At 42.3% G+C, this 14,280-nt stretch overlaps 1 protein-coding gene across 1 annotated transcript in view; it reads left to right on the top strand.

Moving 5' to 3' along the window:
* The window catches only part of LOC308293031 (uncharacterized protein), a gene marked incomplete at both ends in the record, with an annotated part of 82,467 nt that overhangs the window by 56,181 nt on the left and 12,006 nt on the right, over positions 1 to 14,280 (top strand). The window contains 16 exons of the mRNA XM_080735461.1: positions 4,001 to 4,054; positions 4,354 to 4,407; positions 4,699 to 4,743; positions 4,854 to 4,907; positions 5,104 to 5,148; positions 5,505 to 5,558; positions 5,757 to 5,810; positions 6,910 to 6,963; positions 8,155 to 8,352; positions 8,928 to 8,981; positions 9,378 to 9,485; positions 9,667 to 9,774; positions 10,034 to 10,087; positions 10,366 to 10,419; positions 10,605 to 10,712; positions 11,409 to 11,462. Of these exons, the coding sequence (XP_080591587.1) occupies positions 4,001 to 4,054; positions 4,354 to 4,407; positions 4,699 to 4,743; positions 4,854 to 4,907; positions 5,104 to 5,148; positions 5,505 to 5,558; positions 5,757 to 5,810; positions 6,910 to 6,963; positions 8,155 to 8,352; positions 8,928 to 8,981; positions 9,378 to 9,485; positions 9,667 to 9,774; positions 10,034 to 10,087; positions 10,366 to 10,419; positions 10,605 to 10,712; positions 11,409 to 11,462 (1,152 nt within the window). The remainder of the gene's footprint in view (positions 1 to 4,000; positions 4,055 to 4,353; positions 4,408 to 4,698; positions 4,744 to 4,853; positions 4,908 to 5,103; positions 5,149 to 5,504; positions 5,559 to 5,756; positions 5,811 to 6,909; positions 6,964 to 8,154; positions 8,353 to 8,927; positions 8,982 to 9,377; positions 9,486 to 9,666; positions 9,775 to 10,033; positions 10,088 to 10,365; positions 10,420 to 10,604; positions 10,713 to 11,408; positions 11,463 to 14,280) is intronic.

Here is a 14,280-nt window from a genome sequence, read left to right as displayed (position 1 = left end):
CACAAAATGTAAAGCGCTATATAAATGCACCATTTGCCATTCACCATTTATAGCCTCATATACTTGTTTGACAGCAGCACTATCATCAGTGTTGTGTAAATGAATTGTCTCCACCAGCCGAAGGCATGGGGGAGAGTATGTTTCCGCCCCTGTCTGTCCGTCCGTCCGTCCGTCCGTCCGTCCGTCCGTCCGTGCGTGCGTGCGTGTGTGTGTGCGTCCGTCCGTCTTGACTCTTTTACCAGCTAATCTCCGGCGCCGTTGCCTTGGTCTCTGTCAAACTGTGCACACACACTCCCGGGATGCCAATTCAGAACCTCTGCCCCATATTTTTCACAAGGGCCTATTAAAGCGCCACCAAGAGGCCGATTTTTGCCAAACAAATTTTTTGACAGTACTCCTACAGATTTTGTGCAAAAATCACGCACATCGGTAGACAGTATCTCTACCCTCATGTGATTGACACGGATCTGTCCAATTCTCCAAATTCCATCCAAATTGGCTAAGATTGGCTTCTAAGTTTGTAGTATTGGTCCATTTTGAACAAAATGCCTCAAATCATCAACGCAACGTGCAACTTTTGTGAAATTGTGCACACACATTCCCAATAGGCCGAGAAAGAAATGCCACGTCAAATTTTTGGAATCAGCCTCATGGTGGCGCTATGACAGGCCGATTTGTGTTTTACCTATAACTCCACCAATCAGTGTCAAACTTTGTACTCCCTAGAGGCCAAGGAAAAACCTTTTCTCTGCATTTTTCACATCAACCTTTTATATTTTTTGGATATTACTCCCTCAGAATTTATCCAAAAATCAGACAAATCAGTACACAGTATCTCTATAGTCATGTGATCAAGACCAATTTGTCTGATATTTCATGTTCCATCATAATTGGCTTATATTGGCTTCCAAAGTTTGCAGGATTGCTCCGTTGTTGAACAAAATGCCTCAAATCATCAACGCAGCTTGCGATTGCTGTGAAATTTGCCACACATATTCCCACTGGGTCAAGGAACAGATTCTACCCTTTTCACATTGGCCTGTTATAGCGCCACCAGCAGGTATACTTTAGCAAAACACATTTTTGGAACACAATGCCTCAAATCATGCCTGCAGCGTCCGATTGCCATGAAAGGTCTAAGATTGGCGAAGAACAAATGCCACCCTTTTTACATTGGTCTATTATAGCTCCACCAGGATGCCTGCCCTGGTGGAGACCTGTGCTCGGAAGAGCACTGCTTCTAGTTTCGTTTTACACATTTGCTCACAAGCTTGTAGGTTATTTTTGGTTATGTTCCTAATATAATTGGGATGCTAGGATTGAAGCTGTTTATGTAAAATAAAAGATTTGGCAGCCTCCCTGTAACTCTGAGGACCCCCCCAGGGGTCCCAGACCCCCTGCTTTAGAGTGTTTGTGCTCCTGACCGATGGCCAAGCCTCCAGAACCACGCTAGAACGTTGAAGCAGCCTAAGGGCCGATTCATCTCCACTTTTAAAGCCGAATTTATTTCAGTTCGGCTCTGTCTAAACTACAATATGACATCATTCAGAGGTTCGGGGGGCATATATCATCATTCGGCTGTTCGGTGCCACCGAGATTTTGTGACTCCCCGAACCGAACCGAAATAAATTCGGCTCTAAAAGTGAAGTAAGTATAAATTGGCCCTTATAGCCTGGTGGTCAAACCAGTGGGAGTGGGAGTGCAGTTAAACGCTACTGCGAGTGCATATGCTAATGCTAATGCTATTACCTCTTTGTCGATGGGCCACGGAACCGTTGTTTCCCAAAGCTAGCTACTTACTTTACTTTTGTGATGCTGGTGGAATGAGAACAGAAGACAGACTGATTTTAGCTTAACTTATTTTTTAAGATGTGAAAATAGGGATGAGATGTTAAAAAGTAAAAAGGTAAATAAAAAGCAAAATCACTTTTCATCACTATTCATGATTAAACTTTTAATTTGAAATAACTCATGTAAATAACATGATTTTATAAAATACTGCGTATTTAACTCACATAAGACTCCAGTGTTACACATTCGTTCTGTTTTTTAAAGTGTCTTCAGCAGTTTTCAGACATGTTAAATAAGTACTTAATTCCGGGCCACACAGCATCTCCACAGCACAGTGTCCAGTATATGCCACCACCAACCTGCTCTGTCCAGATCGCTGATATTGACGTAAACTTTACCCATGTGTTGGCTGGGACGACTGGGGGTAGCGGTCCGTGCCACGGTTCGACTCCCGATCCCGGTGACCGTTGCTGCCTGTCACTCCCCTTCTTTCTCTTCCCTCTTTCCTGTCAGTCTATTGTATCAATAAAGCAAAAAAAAAAAGAAAACGCCCAAAACTAAATAATTCTTACAAAAATACAAAGTAAAAATAAAAAAACTTTACCCATGTGTGATTTATCCAACATTATGATAATCACTGTCATGGACATGATTCGATCGTCATGATTCGATCGACTCACCCAAAGACAATCGCTGCAACCTCTCTCTGCTGAATAAAGTCTCTTAAAACGACGATCAAAACATTGTTTATAATTACTTGGCAGGGGAGAGTTAACAATTTAATTTATTTTTTTCCAATCACTTGGACAGGGTCAAGAAAAATATATGTACCCCCTCCATGGACCATATTGAATGGTCCCAATAACCAATAGTGTTTGTGTGAGGGTTTTTAAAAGTCAAGGGCCTCAGTAGCGTGTAGAAGAACCATACACAACCTGGAACCTTCTCCTCACGCTGGTCACCAGCCTGGTCACACACTGCTGTGGGATGGCATTCCACTCCTCAGACAGAATGTTTTGCAGTCAGCCAACCAGTCAGCCAACCAGTGTTGGTCACTCTAACACGAACAGCACACCCATTGCAAGGTGATCCCACAAGTGTTCAATAGGGTTGAGGAGGTCAGGCTTGTTGGCAGGCCATATTCCATGCTCTCTACATCCAAATTCTTGAGGTAGAATCTAGTGGTGAATCCCGCTCTGTGGGGTGAGTGATGTCATCTTGCAGGATAGAGTTCAGTTCAGTCCCAGATCATGGAGATATGGGACTGCCACTGGTTGCAGAATCTCATCTCAATATCTCTCTGTTTTGAGATTGCCTCCAATGATGACAAGTCTACATCAAAATATGTTACTCTGTGCAGCATTCAGCATAGCGTTCTCAGCATCTGGAGTACTGGAAGCTCAAGACAAGAGTCAATAGCAACAGTGGAATAAGCTGTGTGGCATTGGCAGAGAATACTTGGTGCATTGTTCAGGGGCGCAACCAACATACAGTACTTGTGCTGCTCATCCCACAAATGCATGTTCTGTACCAATGGGTAACCATTTAAAAGGGAAATAAACAGGCTTTAAATGATATAAAAGCCAAGAAGCATCACACTTTTTTTTTGTTTTAATTGTTGATTATCCAAATTGTGTAACTATTAGGCAAGAGTTCAAGCCATAGCGCTATATTATGTGGAAAGTGAAACAAAATTTTGCATTTGCATCATGAACTACCTTCAAAGAAACGAGCTTGTGCATCCAGCCTATTGGTCGAGCCACCTGGATGTGGGCCCAAGCTTGCAGTATCAGACCTGGCCACTTGTCTACTATTGCTCCAGAAATCGCTCCCAGTCTGGTGATTTGACTTTATTTCTAGTGGTGGTTGAGTTCAGATCTCAAATGGAAAGACTTAGGGTTAGGGTTAGGGTTAGGGTTCTACAACAAAATTGATATGAGAATTCAATAGATTGTACGGTTTACATAAAACACAGACTCAATTGCCCTATGAAAACCATAACCACTTTGATGATTTTAGCAGGCTGTTTAAGACTAAAGTGTTTTTGTAATTCTTTATACAGGTGACACTATCATGACATTAATTATAAGAAATATTATAAAGAAATAAACCAAATGTTTTTCCCTCCACAGCCGTAGTTAAATTGGTAATGTGATAATAACAGTAGTTGTATATGTTATAAATTAATGTGTTATTAATGTGATTTCAGGGTAAACTTGGGGTACCTGGACTTCCTGGCTATCCTGGAAGACAAGGACCTAAGGTAAGGACATACACAATACACATGCATACTGTACATACTGTACGTACACGCAGTGTACCATTTATCTTGATCTTTCAGATCTGCTATTTTTGCAAAATGTTCACCTATTTTCATCAAATGTTCATCTATTTTTTGCAGGATATTTGTCTTTTATATGTCTTGTATTTTCACCTCATGACATGCCCTGAATTGGGACACTAGGGCTCATATTGTCAATTTATTTCTTTCCTTTTTTTACTTTCCATATCTACTTTTTATATATTAGAACAACTCTCTTTAATTATTGCTTTGTTTTATAGGGATCTCTTGGATTCCCTGGATTCCCCGGCACAAATGGCGAGAAGGGAACAAGGGTAAGTTGATGTACCGCTTTTCTCATCCTCGACAATTAGACCCAAGGTTGCCATACCGCGTTGAAATGTTCAAACTGAACACACACACACTTCTGCACATCAACTTGAATAATATACTTTGCTTTTAGGAAGTCAAAGATTCAAATATTTTATTGGTTTTAAAGGATATATTAGGTATTTTCTGTAGTATAAAGTACATGTAAGCTAAGGCAAGGTAAGAGACAACATAATGTAAGTTAATGCTGCTGGATAGCTGATCTGCTGTGTGTCTAAATCTGTGTCTCTGTTCAGGGTCTGATCGGCAAGGCTGGACCAAGAGGGCAAAGAGGACCAACGGTATTGATCATTGCTTCATCTAATCATTCCTTTATTCCGTCATCATTTCTTTCATTTACTCATTTATTCATTTACTCACGATTTGGTTTACCTTGGCTTGTCTCCACCAGGGTCCCAGAGGGCAGAGGGGAACAAGAGGCGCAACGGGAAAATCAGGAGCTAAGGTACATTTGGATCAATATGATATTTGATCAGGTTTGATGATCAATCGATTGTTTATCCACCTTATACCCTCGCTTTCATTTTAAAACAACAGATCAGCTGGTCTGTGTTGTGAATATGTAACCCATTTAAAATGGATCAAATAATCATTTAGCCATATGTAAAGGCTACTTATTGTTTTGTTGTTGTTGTTTCCAGGGAACATCAGGAAGTGACGGCCCTCCCGGACCTCCAGGAGAGAGGGTGAGCTCTTTGTTTTAATCTATTAATAGGTAATTATTTACATATTGGATTGGATTGCATATGTTTATATTATGCTGTAACTGCATTTGCTATGTACTGCTCTACTACTGTAAATTGTACTCATAGTCACACTTTTATGCATATGCAAATGCCTGTATTTTGGATTCTTGTTGGTACTGCTGGTTTATTACCAGTTTCAGAGTTTATACAACATTCCATTATATATTTTAGCCTTATCTTATTTTCCTATCAGGAGGAGGGAGGGACGGGACACGCACAAATACACATATTTCTATCTGTTCTTCTTAATAACCTGTGTGTGTACTGATCAATACATTGTGTTCTGATGTTTTCAGGGGTTGCCTGGACCTCAGGGAGCTAACGGGTTCCCCGGACCAAAGGGACCTCCCGTAAGGAGATTTATTTATTGATACGTATTCGGCTGCATGACATTGATTAGGAGAATGATGAGGGTGAACTGAATGCTAATACTTGTAGTATTAGTAACTTAATTTTAGTCCAGGGAATCTAGTATTAGGCCACAATATCTAGTTGAGGAGCCGTTTCTGTTAACACAATGTAAAACTTGATTGATGTTATTCACCCAGGGACCCCCAGGAAAGGATGGACTGCCCGGACACCCTGGCCAGAGAGGAGAAGTCGTAAGTATTTTGCTTTGTTTATTTAATTGTTTATCAATTCAGGTGCTAATTTTGTTTCTCTATAGTGATGTTTCCTTAAAGGGAAATTCCTCCTTAAAACATGTCTGCTGTATAAACTGAAGATAGAGGCCAATGTCATGTCCAAGTTGTATTTTTAGTACGACCACTAGTGGTAGAACTCTATGTATTACCGCTGTCATTCAGGCAGTCGGTCTCACTGTCCATCCGTCCAGCACTTTGAGTCCATGGAAGATTTCCCAAAAGCTACTCACTGAAAGGCTATGGAATTTGCTTTGTACCTTCATGCTTTGTACCAACACTACTGGTTTTGGTGATGCCATTTTCTTTCCATCTCTAAAATCAATCAAATGGCCAAATTGACATGAAAGTTGTTGAGTGCATTTATGCTCCTTGGAGGAACCCTACACATTTGAGTGACGCCATGATATTTCCTATAGTGAATAATGGGAAAAAATGGCAACTTCTGCACACAATATTTCTCATTATCTAGTAGTAGACAAATTTGAGGATGAACCATAAGGAGCGTCAATGATGTTGAGCGACAACGGTTGCACCAGAAGACTAAATTACAACACATCTCATAGCAATCACAAAATAATTCCTTGGATGCGTTGTGCGTCAAGGATGGATGATTAAAGTCGATAGACACCTAGGGTCGAATTACCTTTTAAAAATGTAGTTATCAATGAATTCATACAGGGAACAATACACTGGTGACACTGTTTGTATATATTTGGCAGCATCAGTGTTCATCACTATCCACTTAAGTTACCATAATCAAAGTCATTCAGCTGTGATTCAGCTGATGGATTCTAATAATATTTCAATTAAAAATCAATAGCTTTTGTCGATCATGTGCCCCCCTTCTTATTTTTTTTTTATTTTTTTTTTATTTAGCAGAAAAGGACACACTTTTTCCTCATAAAAAGCGCCTAGTTACTGTATACCTTTATTGAGCAGATCTGCTGTAGTAGGATTAACCCACATGTCATGCTCACCTGAGTTTGGGTTGGGTTGGTACATCAGATCCTGTCTTCCATTTTAGATTTTGCTAACATCATTCCCTTCCTTCCTCCAGGGTTTCCAAGGAAAGATGGGAGGTCCTGGCGGTCCTGGAGTTGTTGGCCCTCAGGTGAGTGGAGAACATAAAAGGGCATTTCAAGGGAACTGCATTTTGGGTGAAAAGGTCAGTCACCCCAGAGAGAATCGGAGTCGCTGCTCCTTCACTTGGAAAGGAGCCAGCTTAGTTGGGTTTGGGCATCTAGTACGGATGCTGTCCAAGCGTCTCCCTAGTGAGGTCGTCGCTGCGTGTCCCACTGGGAGGAGACCCCGTGGCAGACTAAAGGCCCAGATAGGGGGATTATTTCTCCACACTGACGTGGGAACGCCTCGGGATCACCCAGGAGGAAGTGGCTAATGTTGCTCAGAAAAGGAGTCTGCTGAAACTGTTGACCCTGCGACCCGACTCCAGATAAGCGGTTGAAGATGGATGGATGGATGCATTTTATATGCCATCCCGGACGCGAGAAGGTTTTTCCCCCCGGAGCTGAGCTGAGGCCACGTCCAATGCGGAAGTGCTTCTCTCGCTGTTTTGGTCAAAGTATAGTTATTGACAAAACCATGACGGAGGCGCACCGTCTCAGGCAACCTTGATCCACGCGAGACACCGCCGAGTGAGCAGTAGTGAGCGAGTCGCTGTGTCGAGTGTTGCGAAGGTCGTATGAGCCGACTCAGTGCTGTTACCGAGTTATGTGCCGTTATGGACAGAATAGTAAATATTGACAAGGGGACTGCTTTTGCGACTGACTGTGGCTCAAAGGGACTTTTCCCAATCACTGCACGTCCTTGCACAAGCTCCTCCCCCTACTCTCCTCAGCTCCGAGGGGAATAGCACACTCGCATCCCGGACGCCATATTGTGGGGGGGGGGGGGGACTCATAATGGAGATGTGCATGCATGCACAGCAGCATGGAACTTGCATTATGTACTCCATTCAGCGTAGACCCGGCGAGGATGCTCTGTGATTAGCCAGTTGTCGTGAATAACTGTTGGGTGCACGGCTCCCCCTCCCCAATATGATGGCAGCCGCTGTGTTGACACAATAGCCTGTATCTACGTTTCTATGGCATTCTATATCTAAGCTAAGTTACGCCAACCACTATAGCATGCAAACTTTGTTCCCACTTATAAATCTTTATCAGGCAGGATTTAAAGGAAAGTTGTTCATAAATATGAGTTTGTGTGTCTTCCACCTATGTTCTTTCCATTCATTCACTTCTTCATCTTTACTCAAACTCCACTTTCTCCATCTTTCTCCTCCCAGGGTCCATCAGGAGAGACCGGCCCCTTGGGAGAGCGTGGCCACCCAGGACCCCCAGGTCCCCCCGGTGAGCAGGGACTGTCCGGCCCCTCAGGAAAGGAGGGCACCAAGGGAGACCCCGGTCCCCCAGGAGGACCCGGTAAGGACGGACCCCCAGGACTGAGAGGCTTCCCTGGGGAGAGAGGGCTGCCCGGTACCCCTGTGAGTATGGTGTTTGGCCGTGGTGAAATCTGCAGTTTTCAAGCATAGATTATAAAAATTATGGACGAAGGGAACGGTTGCGTGACTTTATTATTCGTTTCTACAGACCAGTTTTGAAGGCACTTGTTCGTCAAATTCAAATCCACCATCTTGGAACTTCCGGTCTCAAAAAGAAACCGCACCCTCGCTGCTGAAACCGCAGCGAGGGTGTGTCTTAACTCGGTTCAACCAGCAGAGAAGCATACCCTAGAAGCATACTCTTCTTTATTATTCATTTTTAAAATGAATGGGACCATAATTTTGAATTGAAAAAGGATTTGAAAAAATCAAGTATTCATGAAAATGTTAATTAACTATGTTTTCTTTAAGCGTTTAAAGTCCGGCCAAAACCTCATTCACTTGAATGGAGTGTAAATGCTTCTGCAGACAGCAGAAGGTGAAATAGCGACATTTACTGGGCTGTTAGTGGGAACTGCACTCTAAAAAGAATCACTTTCTGGGATTCAAATCCTTGTTGCCTGTTTTCAACTTGTGTACTTTTAATGATCCTGGTCTTGTCTTGTGTACTCTGACAGGGAGGAGGAGGCCTGAAGGGAAGTGAAGGACCTGCCGGACCTCCTGGAACTGCTGTAAGTTTCAAACCCATTAAAGCCATGAGGCCGATTCTACAAATGCCTTCTAAATCAGTTAGTTCAGTTCGTTTAGAAGATTTTTTGAAAATGTTCAAGATGATGTACAAGATCGCAGTGTGGCATGAAGCTACACTGCTGTGTTGTGAGAACACAAATGCTCGTATTGTGTTGATGGAACGCCATTTTTTAATATATAGGCCTATTCTACTGTACAGTTGATCACAATTATTTTTGTGACAGAACTGCAAGTAAAGCCCAAGCTGCATTCCTAAAAACAAATAGTTTTTCATTGAAAAAGATCATGGACATGGTATAGGCGACATGAGGAATCCCATGAAATAAAAGGAGATAAAGCTTTAATGAGGCTGTGTTATTTGACTGTTACCTTTCTAGGGTTCTCCTGGTGAGAGGGGAGGAGCTGGTACCGCTGGACCCGTCGGACCTCCTGGAAGACCAGGCCCTCAAGGACCCCCTGGATCTGCTGGAGAGAAGGGAGTTCCTGTGAGAGTCTATTATTATTACGATACTCTGTATAACTATTATTGGTGGTAGTAGTAGTAGTAGTATCATCAGTAGTTGGATCATTACGTTTTCTGTGTGAAGCCAGTGTGTGAGGGAAGTTTTAAGACTCAACACTTCTCTTTTTCTCTCTCCTTGTGTGTTTTTTAATTCTATCCCCTAGGGAGAGAAAGGCCCCATTGGAGGAGCAGGTCGTGATGGCGTTCAGGGACCTGTGGGTCTGCCTGGCCCCGCTGGAACCCCGGGAGTTCCTGGAGAGGATGGCGACAAGGCTAGTGATGGACATACACACTCTCACAGACAAAAGACACACTGTAACAATGCACAGACACATGAACACGAAGTAACAAACTGAAGAATTCAGTTATTACTTTACTGTCCTTACACTTTCTCTTCTCTCATTGGATGGAATCATAACATACGCTGATTTGATGCTTCAATCCATTGTTTCATACTGTATGACATCCTTCCTGGGGTCCAGGCCTTTCAGAACAACACTTGACATTGCTTTAAATTGTGTCTTTCCACAGGGTGAGGTTGGAGAGCACGGTCAGAAGGGCGGCAAGGGAGACAAAGGAGAACAGGTGAGTGATGTCAATCAATCTCGCACGGTACTTCGAAATTAAGTTGGAATTTCTGTCAGTTTTTTTCTTCATCTCATGCGTTTCTTTGTTAGCTGATTATTAAAGTTGAATCGTGAATCGATGCTTCCTGGAGTTGTAGATTTGTTATTTGTAGTCATTTTGTCTTTCTTTGCACATCCAGTCGTGTTGTTGAATATTGCGGTCCAAACTAAAATAGTTAACATTACATTTGTATCTATTGCTCATCTGCTCATCTGATTGTTTTTGTTTTTTTGTAGGGTCCTCCTGGTCCACCTGGAGCAATGGGTCCACTTGGTCAACCTGGTGCTCCTGTAAGTACAAACGTCACTTGTTTCAATGATATCTTAAGCCTGAGCATCATGTAAAAGATCAGATCTAGAAGCAATGCGGCGTGTTGTACACATGTAATACATAATAATCTAAATAGGAATAACATAGAACAAACTTAAGCAACCATAATTTAGTCCACAATACAAATTACATTCTTGTTGTCCAGGGAGCTGATGGAGAGCTTGGACCCAGGGGTCAGCAGGGGCCTTTTGGCGCCAAAGGAGATGAAGGATCCAGAGGATTCCCAGGGGCCCCAGGTCCCATCGGACTGCAGGTATGAAGAACAAATTATTATTAATATCAGGTAACACTTTATAGCCAAGTATGAGGCAGAAGAGGCAGTGACGATGTAAGACTAAAAGCATACCAACATACTACCCACATATATTGTAGCGTTCATTCAGATGTCCAATAAGTATTACACTACTAGACAGGGCTCATGACTGTAGATGTTACTACACTTTAACAGACACTGTTGTTTACTCTTAGTAGGTCCAATGTTGTTTGAGAAAGGACAGGGATACTGTGAGATGGTATTTCCCAAACATCATATGACTCTCAAAGACTTTAGCTATTATTCCGAATATATGACTAATGTTAAAGCCAAGGCTTAGCACTGTGAATGTCAGAATGTCTTTGATTCCTGTATTATAGTCCATGTAGTCATATTTAAAATGAATTGTACTGAGCTAGGATTCTCTTACTGCCAGCACATGACTGTATACAGAATGCCTGTGACGTCATTCCTTTGCTATAGATTAGTTGGTCCACACTAGTTTCACAATGAACACATTATTCTGTGATCTAAAGTCTGCAGATGAATTCACACATGAATACCACAGAATTTCTGCAAACATTTCTGAATATTGAACATCTTGTGTTCCCCTTTTGGTTCGGACCCGCTGCTTGGGAACCACTTTGATTGTTAGAGATTAGTTTCTAATTGTGATTTATATCCTGTGCCCTACAGGGATTGCCAGGACCATCGGGAGAGAAGGGAGAGACCGGAGACGTTGGACCCATGGTGAGTTTTGTGCTTTAAAAAGCCCACGTTTAGACACCTCCTGGTTGATAACGTTCTGATGGTGGTGCCATTCGATGGTGTGGTGGGTGGGATGCTTGCTGGGAACACACAGGCCACTGCTGCTCTGTGATCAAACGGTGTATTCCATTCCAGTGGCTTTCAATGGGTTTAACAGGGCAACAAGTTTGGACTGCGATCATTATGTCAGAAACCTTTTAAAATCATGCTTCTGTCGTGCTGCTGGGTGATGATGAGTGGGTAATGACGGACACAACAATGTTTATCCAGTTTAGCAAACTTTCACCAGGAAACGCAAGTGAGTACAGTTTACAGTACAGCTGGTCAGGTTGATAACACTTAATTAACACTGCTCACTGGTTACAGATAGTTATTCTGTCCTGTTCTAGCACAGAATGGGAGACTGCACTATACTATTGTGGCAGTTGTGGGTCTTCAAGCACATTTGGAAAACTATTGCTATTGCAGTGGTGCATTCAACTTGACAACACTTCAGACTTAACAAAGATAGTCTATTTGAGCCACTTGACTCACTGTCAGACAACCTTAAAGTGATCCCTGACTAATACGACAAATATGCCTTAATACATTATAATTGTCCTCTATAACTACAATGTAAAATTAAAAACACCTCAATTATTTTATATATTCTAGAAATAGCTAATCTTTCACTCAATAGGGGAAATGCCCGTCGCAAGTTGATGATGTCATAAATGTCAAGTGTGATCTATCCCTATGGAATTTATGGCATGCATGTGAAAATAAAAACAAACTTAAAGTTATACCATGTAACTTTTTTTATAAAACAAATCTTAAAATGGTCCTAGCTGTTAAATCGCTAAAGTTTTAGAACCCCCACTCCGTTATTTTCAGCTTCTAAAGCTTTCTCTTTATATGTTTTCTATGATCCCTGCCCGGGACCGGTTTACGCGGAAAAATTGCGTCATCACACTACCGGCCAATCACAGCGAGGGTTATACACTGCCGGCCAATCACAGCGCAGAACATACACTGCCGGGCTCTCTGGTGGGTTTAGGAAACACGCCTTCAGGAAGTACACTGCAGTGTTTACACTGGAGGAGTCTAGCATGTAACTCTCCAACCGCTGCTCGTAGAAGGACACGGGAGACCTCATTGAAAGCGGCTCGGCGAGGCGGACGCGGTGGTCTGACGGCCCGGTCCGCGAGCGAAAAACGGACGAAAAAAGCAAACGCGACCGCGGTTTGTTATACTGCTACAGACCACCAGTTGAGCAACTTACACAGTATAGCTTTAATACTTCCTATGGTTAATATGAGCATCAAATCAATATTTCAAATGTTTTTGTGTTTTGTTTTTTTGCACATGCATGCCATAAAAATGACACATGACATTTATGACATCATCAACTTGAGACAGGCATTTCCCCTACTGAGTGAAAGATTAGCTATTTCTAGAAGAAATAAAATATTTAAGGTGTTATTAATTTTACATTGTAGTTATAGAGGACAATTATAATGTATTAAGACATATTTGTCGTATTAGTCAGGGATCACTTTAATGTCTTTGACCTTTCTGTTGTGATTTGACGATGATACAGTGTATCAAGTCATTGCGTACGTGACATACATAGTATACAGAAAACCACATTCCAATAACTTTGCTATTGCTTCACAGCTCAACCGATAACCCAATAATAACTAGTATTTAACTGACTGTGAATAGTCTTAAAATCAAGCCATTTATCCATTTGTCGGTGGATTTAAATGGGACACAATAGTTCACATTTGAGGTAGTCAAGTATTAAAATTGGTTTGACCTCCTCCCACGAGGAAACCCGATCCGGGTCACGGCACCAATGTAACACCCGGGATTCCCCGTGTGAAAGTCCAATATCTTAACCATTGATCCAAAGGGATATCCCTATGGGCCAAGGGGGACACTAGACTTTTGAGGCAGTGAGCACTCTCTACACAAGGCCAAATACTTCATGTTCAAAGTGGGCGACAATGTCATCACAAGGAAAGATTAAATTATCTACCTGGGTTGTATCTTAGAGGACAACGTCTCCAGTGAAAAAATGTAATGAAACAAAAGTAATCAGAAAGGTCAACCAAACATGTTTTCTATACATATGTCTCCTCTGTGTTCAGTAGGAACACACTGAGGACACTCATCCAATGTAATTTCCACTATGCATGCACCTCACCACTATACTTTAGCACCTCAAAGGCATTAAAAACAAAACTGCAGACCTGGTCAGGTAAACTGGTTAGAAAACAAACTGGTCAGGTACTCAGGTTACTACTAGGCCTTAAACCCAGAACTTGCCCTCATTATGCTAGGGTGGGATGGTTCAGGATAGAGGACAGAGTAAAGCAACTTGCAATGGGCCTGGTCTTCTATACGCAAGAAAGCAGGGATACCCACGTACTACTTCAATAACGTAAAAAGTATGCACACATGCACAACACCAGAAGAAGCTCCACTCATCTCACTGAACCCAGATTTGGCACAAAAATTGTTCATTCTACTGCTATGCCACCAGAATTTGGAATGCTCCACTGCAGCTCAGGCGTCATGCCAGTGTCGTGCTGGTGTCATGCCGGCATTGTACAGAGTCAACATTTTTTGAAGTTTGGACGCTGCCACTGAACGCAGCGAGCGCAACATCAGCAATTGATTCAGCACCCTTCATTGATTAAAAATGGGAACATTCCTGAGCCCTGGCGTTACCCTCGTTCAAACCACTCTAAAAGAGCACCTACAGGTGGCTGCAATTTGTAACTGCCCCCTGTAAAAAGTCCAAGCTTATCACCGG

The sequence above is a fragment of the Nannobrachium achirus genome, assembly GCF_963921795.1.
Source record: "Nannobrachium achirus genome assembly, chromosome: 10".
Lineage (NCBI taxonomy): Eukaryota > Metazoa > Chordata > Actinopteri > Myctophiformes > Myctophidae > Nannobrachium > Nannobrachium achirus.
The sequence above is the reverse complement of the archived record's forward strand: the minus strand, read 5'-3'. Positions and strand labels throughout refer to the sequence as shown.